The sequence below is a fragment of the Cetorhinus maximus genome, chromosome 3, assembly GCF_964194155.1.
Source record: "Cetorhinus maximus chromosome 3, sCetMax3.hap1.1, whole genome shotgun sequence".
In the NCBI taxonomy this organism is placed as follows: domain Eukaryota; kingdom Metazoa; phylum Chordata; class Chondrichthyes; order Lamniformes; family Cetorhinidae; genus Cetorhinus; species Cetorhinus maximus.
In genome coordinates, this window is record NC_135881.1 from 17,635,778 (window position 1) to 17,652,807 (window position 17,030).

The following is a 17,030-nucleotide window of genomic DNA, read 5'->3' on the forward strand; positions in this document are numbered from 1 at the left end:
ACATTCTTGGGAGTTTATTGACAATAGTGAACAGTACATACAAGTGATTGTCATAAAAAGCCATCTGGTTCACTCATGTTCTTTGGGAAATCTGCTGTCCTTACCTGGTCTGGCCTACATGTGACTCCAGACCCACAGCAATGTGGTTGACCCTTAAATGCCCTCTAAACAAAGGCAATTAGGGATGGGTAATAGCCAGCGATGCCCAAATCCCATGAATGAATAAAAAAATACTCTGCAATTAGCAACCGCTGAGTATGCAGCCACGGACCCCAACTCCCAACTCTGCATCTTTGTCTCCCCATCCAATGATCTGGCCAACTTTTTAAAAATGTGATCGTGGGATGAGGTCTTGCTGGCTAAGCCAGCATTTATTGTCCATTCCTTATTGTCTTTAAGAAAGCTGTAGTGGCCTGCCTCCTTGAACCGTTGTGTTCCCTGTGGTGTAGGTAATACCTACAGTGCTGTTAGGGAGTTCCAGGATTTTGATCCAGTGATGATGAAGGAAGGTTGGTTCACAGTTTGAAAAAGTCAAATGCATACTTTAGCGTAGTTTACAGAATCTAAATTGCACTCAATTAATGCAGTGTAGTGAACATGGCTGTTCCAAATGTTACATGTAGATCAGGTAGCATTAAATTTTAATCACCAAATTCCTTTTCACAAAACTCCCGAGCACATTTTATATTACTAATTAAATAGTTTATTTCTTGCCCAATGTTCTATTCATGTAGAACTACAGAAATTCAGAGCAAAGGATGAAACCATCAGTTAAGTGTCCACTCTTCATTAGAAAAACATGAAACCCATTGCCCTGTACTGGCCCCGACTTCAAATTTACTTCTCTGTGAAAAGACATAATGATCTCTGCCTCAAACGCTCAAGATCCATTATTTATGCACGAGCATGGATATTCATTATTGTAGAGCTTGGTGTTCATCTGCTTTCCACAAAGACAAGCAACAGTGTCAACTCAGCTGCCTGAATATCTCAAGCCTGAAAGACCCGTCTCTCAGAACAACCTCTGCGAAGAGGTCAGTGAAGTAATGCCTGAACCCAAACTAAAATGATTAAAAGTGAGGCATCCAAATGAAATACTTTAATGTTTTCAGAAAAAAAACTTTACACGCACCATTCACTGGCCCATCTTCCCACATACGAGCTTATAATTTTTTTTTGGCCAAAATACAGATTTCCTTTGTCAACATTCAACTTTTCAGAAGCTTCACCTGTAGCATCATCAAAATTACATTTATGTATGATTATGTATGAAAAGCATCTATCCATATGAAAGTACAAAGATGTGGAAACTGGACTAGACCTTAAGTCTATAGGATAATAAATCTAGTCCAGCAGCTTTTCACACCATTAAAAGTGCTTTATACAGCTGGGTGGTTGTCAGTCAGTGGCACTATTTGTTAGAAGGGCCAGACAGCTATAATCTAAATTTTCCATCTCAAAACGTGGAAAGCTGTAACTTAGTAAGACATTGCAGGTACAGGCCCTGACAAAATTCTTCTCAACAGTAAACAGTAATGACCTAGGACTCCAGCACAGTTCACCTGTACGTGCAATGTCAAGACTAAAATTCAAATTTAAGCAGATAATTGGGAAATACACAACTGAAGAGCATTTTTAAGAAATATGCATTTTGTGCCTTTTTAAAAAAAAAGTTATTTGATATAAAAGTAACATCTGTTAATACCTTTGAAATGTTAGAAAACAGGCATTGAACACCTCAAAGAGGATGATGGTCAATACCTTTTGGGTGTAACCGTGCTGATCAAGCACCTTCTGAGTTTCCAGCATTGGCAATTTTTCCTTTTTAAAATTAAGCTGCATAATTAATTATGCAACTTGTCAATGACCTTTCACCAAGCCCATGTGAAAAGCCAGTAAGCACATTTAGTTGTGTACTCAATAGAGAGGCACAACTAAACACAAGGTAACAGGGGGACCTATGCAAATGTGGTAAGCGGTAAAACTGGCAAGGAACAGTCTTGATTTGAAGGACTAAATACAGTCTCTAGAAAGTAAGCACAAGTTGTCTCAGCATCTTTGAAAGATACAAAATATATCCTTAAAGCTCTGTCATGCGATTTCATTTTGACTGCACATCTGTTCTGACAGTAGGTGTGTAGCTTGTTCATGATGCACTTAATGCACAACAGTATTTAAATTATTCCACCAACATGTAAACATGACTTTTATTAAAAATCCCCACTGCCCTATCTAAGGGCTATCATTTAATCAGTGTCCATAACTTCAGTGTCAAATAGATCAACAAGGTCCAATGACAAATAGAGATTAAGGAGGAAAAAATTCCCACTTAAAAGGAATCATTCCATAGAAACTGTGCAAACAGAAAAGTAAGCATCACACTGATTAAAACATTAGCCCCCAATAGTATCCCAAAGCCACAACTAGTAATTATTACCCCTACATGTAGCATCACCCTCATTATTACATTTTCAATCATTCATTACCTTGTGCATTACAAGGAAAAGCAATAAAAACCCTTGAAACCCTTCATTAACTGGGACAGTACCAGGCAGCACACTAAATTATTGTATAAGCTGATGCCTTTGTGCAATGCTATGCTCCTGGGAAGCAGTGTTATAACTTAATGTTTCATCTACACAAGGCATGTTTATAGTGTTCAGCTGTACAATATTAACTCTGAAAAAACAAAATTAATGTCATCTACATATATTATTTATCTTTATGCTAGTCAAACAATTGATACCTATCAATCGTTGCCTGCAAAAGAGGCAGCTGGCTTTTTAGTCTTTGGCTTAAGTGGACCGGAACGCAGCAAAATGAGTGGCATGATATATGAAAGAAACTCCTGCTTTGATGATTCAGTGGATCATGTTTGAAAGTACATGCATGAGGACATCAGGTGAACAGAGAACTGGGCTGGACTTACCATTCCCGACAAGGTCATATAGCCTACTGACACTTGCATGAAGACTGACTAGTCCCATGGGGAACCGTACCCCACTAAGAGTCAGCACCTTCAGAAGTAGGGAGGAAAATACAGAAAAACGTTACCAGGAAGTAAAGGTAACTATTGTTGCTTATGGATGATGATTTTCTACACAGCACATCTGAGCTTTTAAAGGTTCCTAATGCCCCACAACAACCCGGATGGGGGGGAAAAGTTGCAAGACTAAGATACTGATTCATTAATTAAGAAAGAAAGAACACAACCCCCAGACTGTAGATGAAAACTGGTAACTAATGCTATCCTAAACTTTGCAGGCTTCAAGTCCCTACCTGCATGCACGTACAATTGCTTTCCCATCGTCTCACTCTGCAATTCCAGTCCATTTTCATTAAACAGTAACTTATTTTATATTCGTTAACGGGATGTGAGCACCATTGACAAGGCCAGAATTTACCGTCCATCTCTAGTTGCCATTAAGAATCACTGAGAATATTTCAATCTAGGCAACACAATAGTGAAGTGAAAGCATGCGCAGTTACTTTGTGATGAGGGAGAATAAAAACGACTGACTTAATATGATCAGAGGGTTCAGATGAAGCCATGTAATTTGATTGCAAAGCTCCATTCTACTCAGGAATCTGACAAGTGCTAATCTTTTACTGGCACAGTAGTGTTATACACTGAGAAAAATGAACCCAAAAAGATGCTTAAATATAATGTAGCTGGAATCTAATTACAACGTTATATCTTTCCCAACACCAGCAATTTGAAACTTCCCACCACCCTCTTCTTGAAAATCAGGCTGTACTTATTCTTTACTTTTCAAGAATTGCTAAACAAGGTTATTATATTTTTAGGAAAAGGTAGGCCTATCATCAGAACTTTAGTTTAGCAGCCAGCTGATTTGAATGTGAAATAACTAGCACTTAAATACTTCCTTATTCTTGCACCATGGAGTGCAATAGTCAATAATGGGCACCCCGTAATGTGACAGAAGCTATAGAATAGCATAATGTTGCCTTTGGACAAGCAGCAAAGAAAATAGCCTCAACATACGACTGCTTGTATTTCAAAAGGCAGTTATCATGTACTCAGATAGACTAAAAGTAAACTCGGGTGAGACTTTCAGTGTCTCGCTCGCTGCTGCCCACTGTCTCTGTGGCCTCTTCAACCCTTTGCTTCATCTTCAATCACAGAGAAATCATGGAGGTTGTTTTCATCTTGAGGTGGGCACTCTTTGAGATCTTCCGGCAAAGACTCCGCGTAGTCAATATCCACGTGCGCATCTGGCGGCGTTTCAGTGGAGGCGGGAAGCGATGGGGCAGTCAAGTCAGAGGCTGAGGAGCAATCCCGATCCAGGCCTTGATCTGTTGGTGGAGCGGTATGAGGTGCAGCACTGACAGAATCTAAATCCTCGGACACAGCTGCGCTAGCCCGGTCTAGTTAAAAAGAAAAAGGCACACACACATATTAAGTCAGTCACACAAATTTCTTCTGACAGGTGGAATTAATGTTCTGCACTGAATTCTTCATCTTCCCTGCATTAGGTTTGTTGAAAAAGCATTAGCTACTCATCTGTTGCTTTTAAATAATAACTGCTGGAAACCTAATACAATTTGAAAGACAGCTAGATTGAAGAGCTGGGGAGCAGTAAGTTTGTGGCATTTGAATTGTTCTGCTCGATACCATGACTGGCATCTCATGTCTACCGGACTTAAGATATAGTTTAGGAAACAAAAACAAAAAATATATTTTATAAACTCAGCACATCATAGTCTGCCACTACAACTACAAAGTAAAACGGTTCACTTAAAATTCAGAACTGAATTTTGATTGCTGTTTTAAAAATTTTGAAGCAAATAATACATATAGCAATTTAAAACAAAAAAAATGCTCGATCGCTTTCCTGACTTGTGTTGGGAAGCGGTCAGGGCAGGACCAAGTTTGTCTGTGATAACACTGTGGGTGAAAAGCCTGCAATATTGGCTGCCCGCACCCACACATGAAGAACTGCCACCTGGATGAGACACCGTAGGGCAGCTGGTGCCCGCGGAAGCACAGTCCAAGGAGGAGGGGAGGGAAGTCAAGGGAGGCAAAAAAAAAAAGTTGACTGCTGGCTACACTTACCAAAGTAGGGATCAAGTTCTTCACGGGTGAGAGTCCCATCTGTTCCAGTGTTTCTCTCCGTTATTATGTTAAAGATGGGTGAGGATGATGAGGACACGGCTACATTCAATACACTCGACAAGTCATGGGCTTCCGGAATGTCTGTGGATCCAGGTGGAAAACCTGTTTAAGAATACAAAAGGCAAATTAAATCATGATCCTTATCTGCACCTGCTGGGAACCCTATACAGCGCTACATGACTGCAGCTACTCAACCTTGTTTGAATTGAAAGCCTTTTAAATTTTATTCAAAAGCTTTTCTATATCTTGAAACAAGCCTCTACAAAAATGAGTGCTGAAATGTGTAGCAGTGATATGCACAATTACTTACAGCTAGGTGGACTAACTTGTAGATTCTCATCATTCTCTCCATTCCAAGCTAAGAATTGCAGAGCAGTGGAGATGATGTTTGACCAGAATGCAGTCTTCACTCTGCCTCCCTAAGAGCTTAGGCCATTATACTAAAACCGCATTGTAGTAACGTACACTGTGCACTGTAACTGAGCTGAGTCAGCAGGAGTTTGGGCTTTGGCCCAATGAAGGACCAGGGTCACATCTATGAGATAGTCTCACCCCACAGTGTTTCCATTCCCTTAATTACAACGCCTCAAAAACACCATGGAATTCAAAAAGAACTTGGCTTCATTTTCGTGGAACGTATTCATGATGGCTTGAAAAAACATTCAAGATGAAATCAGGGCTTTATTCTGTATAGCGCATTGCAGTTTGATTTTAGTAATCTATAAAAAATTATCTGCAGAATCTTAATGATGGTTCAACATTTGAAAATTTCCATCTGGCCCAATCCCAGTCAGTCACTGCATGAAACACACCACTAGGGAAATCACAGAGGTGAATCTTACATTCCCAATGTGCTGTGCTGCTTTTCCTAAATTGGTAAAGCCAGATTAGTTATTTTTTTTAAAAATGGCACACAGCACATTAAGAATACAGGATAGTATTGGACCCGAACAGGCTCAACTTCAGACTTAATACGTTTATCACCCCATCATGCCCAGACATCCATGAACATTTATAGGAGCATAGAATGATTAAAGCACAAGGTGGCTACTTGGCCCATCATGTCTGTGCTGGCCCTCTGAACGAGCAAGTAACCTAGTGCCACTCATCTGCCTTTCCCTTGTGGCCTTGCAATTTTTTTTCCTTTTCAGATAATGATCCAATTCCCTTTTTAAAGTCTCAATTGACCCTGCCCTCAGGCAAACAAGCATGCACAACCTCAAAACTGCCCTTACAGTGACCCTCGTGGAAGTGTTCAACTCCAGCATGACCAGCTGTTTGTCAAATATGAACCCATTTTGTTACAACACTAAGTATCAGTGGAAAGAACTTTAATGGCTGATCAGACAGTCGTTTCTTCAGTTTCAGATACTGCAAGTAGAAAAAAAACTATTTTAAAATGTCCAGTACCTGGGTCCATGACACGCCGTATGGGAGGAGGGAGAAGCGAGCTTTCCATTGTTAGGTTGGTCAGTTCCTGTTCGAGTCCTGGACTATCACTCATTCTGTCAGTTGGTGAGCTGGGAGCTACTAATGGTGCCTAGTGAATAAGCACAAAGATATGTTCTATCATGATCTCAACCTGTATTTAGTAGGATGCGCTACCTTCAGCAGGCACACTTGCAGACACTTCAAATGAATCATTTTTCAAAGTTGCTACAATAATCCTGATGACTTTTTTTTTTAAAAAGAGAAAAAAACAAATTGAAAACGAGACAATTTTGGACTATAGTAAAAATATACTTTACCTGGATCGGGTTCATTGATTGATCTGGTAATGTAGCCAAATTCAACAGTAAAGAAAGCATCTGATTTAAAGTAACCATATATATTGCGCTTTTTAATGACTCAGTTCATTAAAACTATTTCTCTCTGCACAGGTGCTGCCTGGCCCACTGAATGTTTGCTTTTATTGCCAGTTAGTGAAGTCACATATAACTGAAGCTACAAAGACCAGAAGGTCTCATGTATTGATGATTGATCTGTGCCTCATTAACTGATATCAGTTGAATGCTGGAATGGATGCAACAACTGGTCTCAGTAATATTGGGCTGGGGTGGGGAGGGAGCAGTTGCTCTCTGGTGAGCCCCTGCTGAAAAATGTGCCTGTGAGACATTGTGTTGGGACAACATAAAGAGGTGGTGATACCGGGCTCTCTAATCTGGTTCAATAGCCTGTGAACACTCTCTAACGGAACTCACACACAAGTAATGGTGAATTGGGAAAGTGCTAGAGAACAGGAGAGCCAACACGGGTTTAAGAGTTAAATTGTTTTTGACTAACTTGTTTTAAGACTTTTGATGAATTGCCGAGAGAGTGGATGATGGCAGTGCAGTTTCTGTTGTGTGTATGGACTTAAGCAGCATTTGATAAATTATCATTTAATAGGTTTATAGCAGAACTGAACCCCGTGGGATAAAGAAAACATTAGCAGCATGGATATAAAATTGGTTAAGGAATGAAATCAGAGAGTTGTGGTGAATAGCTGTTATTGACATACATTAATGACTCGGACTTGCAGGCACAGGGCACAATTTCAGCATTTGCAGATGACATGAAATTAGTAAACAGTAAGGCAGATATCAATATTCAAGGTAACAAAGACAGGCTGATGGAATGGGCAGACATGCGGGAAAATGAAATTTAATGCATAGAAGTACGAGGTGATACATTTTGGTAGGCGGAATGAAGAAAGACTATACGCTGAATTGTATAATTTTTAAAGAGGGTGCAAGAAGAGAGGGGCATTTGTGCGCAAGTCTTTGTAATTGGCAGGCAGGTTAATATAGCACTTAATATAGCATATGGGATCCTGGACTCTCTAAACAGAGGCATAGAGTACAAAAGTTTATGCCAAATCTATGTTACACTAGTTCTGCCCCAGCTGGAGTAGTGCGTCCAGCTCTGGGCACCACGCTTTGAAAAAGGGGGTAAAGGCTTTGGAGAGGGTGCATAAGGGATTTACTAGAATGGTTCCAGGGATGGGGGACTTCAGTTACGTGGCCAAATGAGAGAAGCAGAGTTTGTTCTCAGAAAAGGAAATTTGCTAGTGGCATTAAAAAATTACAAAAGGTTTAAGCTAGAGTAAATTAAAAAAAAAACTGTTTCCAATGGCTGAAGGGTCAATAACCAGGGGCCACAGATTTAAGGCGACTGGCAAAAGAGGCAACATGAGGAAAAACTTTTGTAGGCAATGAATGAGTGGCTAGAACTTAAAATTACAGGGTGGTGGCAACAGCTTCTGTTATAGCTTTCAAAAGGAAATTAGATAACTACCTGAAGGATAAAAAATTGCAGGGATATGGGAAAAGAGCCAGAAACTAACTAGATTGCTCTTCGAAAGAGGTGGCACATGCATAATGGGCTGAATGGTCTTTCTCTGCTGTACTATTCAATGATACAATGAACTGGTTCCTGTGAAAACATAACCCATCAACAGAGTAGCACAGGGAGAGGATGGACAAGAAGTAACATTGCAATATATAGTAATTTTCCTGGTTTACAAATGCATACACAACGCATCTAGTTTACAAGTGTTAGATTATCTGCATCTGGTAAAATTATACCAATATGGATCTAAGAAGCTGAACAAATTGACACAAATGCGTTTCTGATGAGTTTCTATGCTTCACATAATTGTGAATCTGGTAAAGATGTACAGTGCGTGTCTGTTAAATGGATAAGTTTTTAAAATGGTGTATCTGGATCATGTATATAATTCACCGTCAACATTTGTCATTGTCAAGCCTCTGACTCCCCCAGCTGCTTATAAACAAGTACTGCAAGGAATTTAAAAGGCAATGAAGAGCCAAGGTTCATGTCCCCTCAAAGTTAAGAGGGAAATGCAGAGTCATTTTTTTCCCAAAAAGATAGAACATTGATTGGGAAACATTAACTTCGTGTACACTAGTAATTTCTTACATCATATACACACTATGAATGCAGGGAGCAGAGCGGCAGTGAAGGGATATGCAGTTCAAAGCCTTAGTCTCCCATCATCAAGGATGAGCAGAAGATAACAAGGGGCAAAACTGAATCTCCCTTCAGCACATCAGAAGTGTAAAAAAAAACATCTGAAATAGCATGGCGAAATATTTTGATGGTAAATGACTAAGAATTGACAGGTAGATGTGTTAATTAGGTAGGGTTGTGTTAAGGTTGGGGTCAGTGCGCTTTTGGAGCCAGTGGTTACCCACCTCCATGTATCCCTTTTCTGGATTCTGAGGTGGGGTGCTTGCCACAGGCGGTGCTGGAATCTCAACGCTTTTCTTCGGTACGACAGGACGGGAGGGGATTCTGTGCAAATAGCCATAGCCAATGCCGCAACCTAAGCTGAAAAGGAGAAACATTAAGGTGAACAGTGGAAGGTTGCTTAAATTAGCATTTATATATTCTCAAGGGCAATTAGGGATGGGCAATACATGATGGCCTTGCCAGAGATGCTCACATCCCAAGGACACATATTAAAAAAAGAGGCTACATATAGTGACCCCACAAGTACCAGCCAGAATGGAGATGGTAGGGTAAATCCTCCGTCAATCACATCTGGAACACACTGCTGGAAGTGACTGGGGTTGATTTGATTTCACAAACAATATAATTATCCTCCACTCACTGCATATTATGGGAGAAATAATCCTGCTGTTTTGCTGTAGTTTTGGTCTCAGGTTTGAAAACTAAATTAAAACCACACATCTTACCTCGTCTCTAACTCACTGACTAATGGTAGTGAACATTCCTTGTCTCTAACCCATTGACTGGTGGTAATGAATATTCCTCATCTCTAACTCATTGACTGATGGCAGCGTATAATATCCTTATCTCTAACTCGTTAACTGACAGGAGTAAATATTCATCTCTAACTCATTGACTAACGAGAGTGAACATTCCTCGTCTCTAACTCATTGAGTAACGAGAGTGAACATTCCTCGTCTCTAACTCATTGACTAACGAGAGTGAACATTCCTCGTCTCTAACTCATTGACTAACGAGAGTGAACATTCCTCGTCTCTAACTCATTGACTAACGAGAGTGAACATTCCTCGTCTCTAACTCATTGACTAACGAGAGTGAACATTCCTCGTCTCTAACTCATTGACTAACGAGAGTGAACATTCCTCGTCTCTAACTCATTGACTAACGAGAGTGAACATTCCTCGTCTCTAACTCATTGACTGATGGCAGTGAATATTCATTCTAAAGAGGTTCTATCTTCATCAAAAAAGCACTTGACAAATCCAATCAATTACAAGTACCTCACTTGTTGGTATAATTGGCAATAGGATAGTTGATCAGCTACATGGGATACAGTTTGCATCAAAAAGAACCTTCTGGCTCATCTCCCATTTTTCTCAATCTCTAGGATACCAACTCTTGTTGCATCAGTTCTGCAAGTACCTCACCTACATGACCTCTGTCCACAAGAGGTTACTCAGACAGCGAAGGTCAGTGCACTCTCCAACCATGGAACTCATCAGACCAAGGTTCAAAACTGAAATAAAAACAGGGAGTGCTACAAAGTTCTGAAGGAGAATCATATTGGACTTGAAATGTTAACTCTGTTTCTCTCTCCACAAATGCTGCCAGATCTGAGTGTTTTCAGTACTTTGTTTTTATTTCAGATGTCCAGCATCTGCAATATTTTGCTTTTATTTCAAGGTTCAATACTGTTCACCTGGCTTCCCACTTGTGCATACAAAGGATAAACTGGGGGCGGGGGGGGGAGAGATCAGGAACTAGCCATTTTCTCTCACCCACCCTGTGACAGCTGCAACCCAGTGTTTGCACTGTTGTCTCCAGTCAGGTCAACAATTTAAGCCCCACACCAGGGTGGCAATGGTAAATAGCTTGGGTTGTTCAATGGAGGCAGAGAGCCTAAACAAACTTGGAACAAGAGATACAGCACCTCGTTTGTCAATTAGGCACTTTATAGCCTTCCGGACTCCACATTGAGTTCAACAATTTTAGACTGGAAACTCTTGTCATTTTGTTTCTTTCTCTTTGCATGGTTCGGTTTTTCTCTTATTTTTGCTTTCAGACAGCAGCAGACACCTGCTCTAGGCAGATCTTTTGATTGTGTCCCTGAACATGAAAATCCTTTGAAAAGTTAACCCTCCCTTTCACTCTCCAGAGATGCAGCCTGACGGCTGAGTGTTTCCAGCATTTTGACTGATTCATGAACATTCATTTGCACTGCTCCATTATTAAAATGTTCTGGTTACAGGTATGGTGGTGGTCACAACTGTTTTAGGAGTGTAGTCGTGCAACTGATGGTGTGCAACTGATGGTGTGCAAGGTGTTCAAAATTCAATTTAACTGGAGAAAATGAAGTTAAATAGATCATGAAATTTTTTGAATTGAGAGCGTGGCTAAGAAAGAAGAGTGAATCACAAGGTGGGTTCTCATGGGTATAGAAGGACGCGAGAGCCAGAGGCTTCTTGGATCTGAGCAAATGTCCGCTTGTCCCTCTTTTTGTTGAAATTGTGGCTTACGCCATCACTAATACATGAGAAAAAAAGTGACCTATAAACAGAGTGCTGGAACACTAGCAGGTCTGGCAGCATCTGTGGAGAGACAGAGTTAATGTATCAGCTCTGTGATCCGTCGTCAGGGGACAAAAGATGATAGCTGAAGCAGCAAAATTAACATGATTGCAGAGAGTCGATCTGCCTCTAATACATGGTCGCTGGAAGCTTTCTTGGATAAAAAAATACACATCGGGAGGGTTCAGATAACCAAAACGAAGGCTAGATCTGCCTCTTTGGCCTACCTGCGCAGTAAGTATGGCAAGGAGGTTTAGAGCAGCAACCAGAAAATTCAGAGGGGTAGGCAGGAGGAAAAGAGGCAAACCTTTCTGGTCATTCTGGTGAGCCGCACAGAGGTGCAATTGGACACTGACTGCAGTGAAACCGAGTGCTTAAATCTGGGATTTGATAAGTAAGAGCTTTTAAGGGTTGATCACTTTTTAAAATCTATTCAAGTTTGCATTTAATTTAACTGTAACAGTAAATTGTAGTTTCTTTTTCAGTTTTGGCTAGTGATAAACAAGGTCCCTACCTAGAGGCACCTGCAGGGTATTTCATTATATAACTAGTTAGAATTGGTTACTTAGCCAGCAGTGGCTGACTCATCTCACTGGAATGTGAGATAATATAAATATAAATATGGTTTTGCATATGCCAAAGGTGGCAGTGGAGACTGAATGCAGCGAGACCAAGTGCTTAAATCCACGAATTTGATAATTGTGGGAATTTGGTGCCGTGAGGAGGAGGTGCTGCTCTGGTCCAAGAGGAGGAGTCAGGGACAGCAAGATCTGAAAGCTGAAGCCCAGAGGCAATAAGGTGGTGTACAGGAAGTTAATTGGTGAGTTTTAGCTTTTTTTTCCTCCCCTAAACTGGATAGAAGTAGTTTAAACTGGTGCTGGAGAGGTATAAGTATCACATTAAATGTTTTGCATAACTGTTTACTATAACTAGGGATAATCATTGAATGATATTCTAAACTTGAAACCTAATTAGTTAAATACAAACCAAATATGGCAAGGCACGTGATGTGTTGCAGCGGTAGCACGTGGGAGCTGGTGGAACCTGTGGGATCCATGGCAATCACATCTGCAGTAAGCGTCTGCAGCTCGAGGAACTTCAGCTCAAGAGTTGATGAGCTGGAATCCGAGCTTCAGAGACTGCAGTGCATCAGAGACAGGGAAAGTTACCTGGGCACTATGTTCCAGGAAGCAGACTCATCTCTTAGAAACATAGAAAACAGAACCAGGAGTGGGTCATTTGGCCCTTCGAGCCTGCTCCACCTTCAATATGATCATGGCTGATCCTCTATCTCAACGCCATACTCCCACTCTCTCCCCATGCCCCTTCTATTTCCTTCTTAAATATATTCAGCGACTTGGCCTCCATAGCCTTCTGTGGTAGAGAATTCCACAGGTTCATCATCCTCTGAGTGAAGAAGTTTCTCCTCATCTCAGTCCTAAATGGCCTACCCCACATCCTGAGATTGTGACCCCTTGTTCTAAACCCCCCCAGCCAGAGGAAATATCATCCCTGCATCCAGCCTGTCCAGCCCTGTCAGAATTGTATACGTTTCAATGAGTTCTCCTCTCATTCTTCTAAACTCCAGTGAATACAGGCCTAGTTGGCTGAATCTCTCCTCATATGACAATCCTGCCACCCCAGGAGTCAGTCTGGTGAACCTTCGCTGCGCCCCTTCTATGACAAGTATATCCTTTCTTAGGTAAACAGACCAAAACTGCACACAATACTCCAGGTGTGGTCTCACCAAGGCCCTGTACAGTTGCAGTAAGACATCCTTGCTCCTGTACTCAAGTCCTCTCACAATGAAGGCCAACATACCATTTGTCTTCCTAACTGCTTGCTTGCTTGCTTTCAACGATTGGTGTACAAGGACATCCAGGTCCCTTTGTACATTAACATTTCTCAATCTATCAACATTTAAATAACATTCTGCCATTCAGTTTTTCCTACCAAAGTGGTAACTTCACACTCATGCACGTTATTGCAGCTGCCATGTATTTTCCCACTCATTCAACTTGTCTAAATCGCCTTGAAGCCTCTTAACATTCTCCTCACCACTCACATTCCCACCTAGTTTTGTGTCGTCAGGAAACTTGGAAATATTACATTTGGTTCCCTTATCCAAATCATTGATATATATTGTGAATAGCTGGGGCCCAGGCACTGGTCCCTGAGGTACTCCACTAGTTACCGCATGCCACTATGAAAAAGACCCATTTACACCTTCTCCGTTTCCTGTCTGCTAAACAATTCTCAATCATGCCAATATATTACCCACAATCCCATGTGCTTTAATTTTGCACACTAACCTCTTATATGGGACTTTATCAAAGCCTTTCTGAAAATCCAAATACACCACATCCACTGGTTCCCCCTTATCTATTCTGCTAGTAATGTCCTCAAAAAGCTCCAGTAGGTTTGTCAAACATGATTTCCCTTTCATAAATCCATGTTGACTTTGTCTAATCCAGTTGATATTTTCTAAGTGTCCTGTTATCATATGCTTTATAACAGACTCCAGCATTTTCCCTACTACTGGTACCAGGCTAACCAGTCTGTAATTCCCTGTTTTCTCCCTCACTCCATTTTTAAATAGTGGGGTTACATTTTCTATCCTCCAATCTGCTGGGACTGTACCAGAATCTACAGAATTTTGGAAGATGACAATCAAAGCATCCACTATTCCCATGGCCACCTCCTTAAGGATCCTGGGATGTAAGTTATCAGGCCCTGGGGATTTATCAGCTTTCAGTCCTATTAATTCCTCCAGCACGGCTTTTTCAGTAATACTAATTTCGTTCAATTCCTCCTTCTCACTAGATCTTTGGTTCCCTAGTATTTCTGGGAAGTTATTTATGTCTTTCTCCACGAAGGCAGAACTAGAAGTAGTTGTTTAATTGCACTGCCAATTCCTCGTTCTCCATTATAAATTCTCCCGTTTCAGACTGTAAGCTACCTACATTTGTCTTCACCAATCTTTTTCTCCTTACATACTTATAGAAGCTTTTACCGTCCTCTTTTACGTTCCTTACAAGTTTACTCTCATACTCCATTTTCCCCCTCTTAATCAATCTCTTGGTTATCCTTTGCTGAATTCTAAACTGCTCCCAATCCTCAGGCTTGCTAATTTTTCTAGCAACTTTATATGGCTCCTCTTTGGATCTAATACTATCCTTAATTTCTTAGGCTAGGTACTTCAAAGTTGGTCCATGGTCAGCAGCAGGTGGGTGAGACTGTAAAAGCAGGTATAAGGATCCAAAAGATAGCAAAGGAGGAGCCTCAGCCCTTGCAACTGGCCAAGGGGTTTGAGGTTCTTGCAGCTTGTGTGGACGAGAGCAGGAACTGCAGGGAAGATGAACAAACTGACCATGGCACCATGCTGCAGGGGGCCATTCAAGTGGGGGAAGCAAAAAGAAATGTAGATGTAGTAGGGGGACAGTATAGTTAGGGAGGAGATAGACACTGTTCCCTGCAGCCAAAAGAGAGAGCCCCAAAAGCTGTGTTGCCTGTCCAGTGTCAGGGTTAGAGAAACTTGGGAGTGGGAGAAGGGTCCACGTGGGTACCAATGACACATTAGGACTAAGAAACAGGTTCTGCTGAGGGAGTATGGAACTAAATTAAAAGCAGAGCCACTAAGGTAATAATCTCTGGATTACTACCTGAGCCAAGCAAATTGGCACAGGGTAATTAAGATCAGAGACTTGAATGTGTGACTCCAAGATTGGTGTGGGAGAAATGCTTGTTTTATTATGGGACACTTGCACCAGTATTGGGGGAAGAGAGGAAGCTGGGAGGGCCTTCACCTGAACTGCACTGGGATCAGTGACTTAATGAGTTGTATAACTAGGGTTGTACAAAGGGCATTAAACTAAATGGTGGGGGGGCACGTGACAGGGAAGAAGTGGGAAGATTCACAAGGGGAGATTTGGAAAGTTAGAGAGAAAGGACAAGGCAATAGTGCAAGGTAAAGATGCGGGCGATGACATCCAGACTGTGACAAACATAAGGTCGAACCAGCAAATAGGGTCAAAATAGGGAAAAATGGTAAAAAGACAGAATTAAGGGCTCTTTATCTGAATGCACGCAGCATTCGTGACAAAATGGATGAATTGATAGCACAAATAGAAATAAATAATGGGGGCTGGTAAGAAAGGTATTGAAGTAATCATAGATTTTTAGCTTCATATAGATTGGGCGAATCAAATTGGCAAAGGTAGCCTGGAAGATGAGCTGATGAGTTCAAGATAGCTTGTTAGAACAATACGTTCTGGAACCAGCAGAGTACAGGCTATTTTAGGCCTGGCAATGAGTAATGAGGCAGGATTAATTAATGATCTCATAGTAAAGGATGCTCGAGGTAAGAGGGTCACAACATGATAGAATTACACAATCAATTTGAGGGTGAGAAATTAGTACCTTAAACTTAAATAAAGGAAATTACAAGGGTATGAAGATGAATACGGCTAAAGTGGGCTGGGAAAATAGGTTAAAAGATGAGGCAGCAGAGAAGCAGTGGCAGGTGTTTAAGGAGATATTTCATAACTCTCAACGAAAATATATTCTATTGAGAAGGAAAGACTAAAAGGGTGCACCATCAGTGGCCAACTAAGCAAGTTAAAGATGGTATCAAATTGAAAGAAAAGATGTACAATGCTGCATATATTAGTGGTACTCCAGAAGATTGGAAAAATTTCTAGAAACCAGCAAAGGATGACTAAAAAAAAAGGAGAAATTTGAGTACGAGGTAAAACTCGCAGGAAATATAAAAACAGACAGTAAAAGCTTCTACAAGTATATAAAAAGGGAAACAGTAGCAACAGTGAGCATTGGCCCCTTAGAGGGGAATTAATGGGAAATAAGGAAATGGCATCAACTTCGAACAAGTATTTTGCATCTGTCTTCACAGTAGGAAACACAAAAAACATCCCAGGAATAGCAGAAAAGCAGGGGACAAAAGGGAGAGAGGGGCTTAAAACAATCATGATCACTGGAGAAAAGGTACTAGGAAAACTAATGGGACTAAAGGCTGACGTCCCCTGGACATGATGACCTGCATTCCAGTCTTAAAAGAAGTTGCTGCAGAGATAGTGGATGCATTGGTTGCAATCTTCCAAAATTCCCTAGATTCTGCAAAGGTCCCAGCAGATTGGAAGCCGCTATTGTAACACCACTATTCAAGAAAGGAGGGAGACAAAAAGTCGAAAACTAGGCCAGTTAGTCAAACATTTGTCATTGGAAAAATGTTAGAATACATTAGTAAGGAGTTAGCAGTAGGACATATAGAAAATCATAAATCAATTGGGCAGAGTCAACATAGTTTTGTGAAAGGGAAATTTTGTGTTTGACAA

At 40.9% G+C, this 17,030-nt stretch overlaps 1 protein-coding gene across 2 annotated transcripts in view; it reads right to left on the bottom strand.

Moving 5' to 3' along the window:
* Window positions 1-1,077: 1,077 nt before the first annotated feature.
* Window positions 1,078-17,030, bottom strand: part of gorasp1b (golgi reassembly stacking protein 1b) — a 34,160-nt gene continuing 18,207 nt past the window's right edge. For both annotated transcript variants that reach the window (XM_078536807.1, XM_078536811.1), the window contains exons 6-9: window positions 9,334-9,469; window positions 6,548-6,677; window positions 5,078-5,239; window positions 1,078-4,389 (exon numbers count right to left, since the gene is read on the bottom strand). In XM_078536807.1, coding sequence (XP_078392933.1) covers window positions 4,118-4,389; window positions 5,078-5,239; window positions 6,548-6,677; window positions 9,334-9,469 — 700 coding nt within the window. In that variant the 3' untranslated portion in view covers window positions 1,078-4,117. The remainder of the gene's footprint in view (window positions 4,390-5,077; window positions 5,240-6,547; window positions 6,678-9,333; window positions 9,470-17,030) is intronic.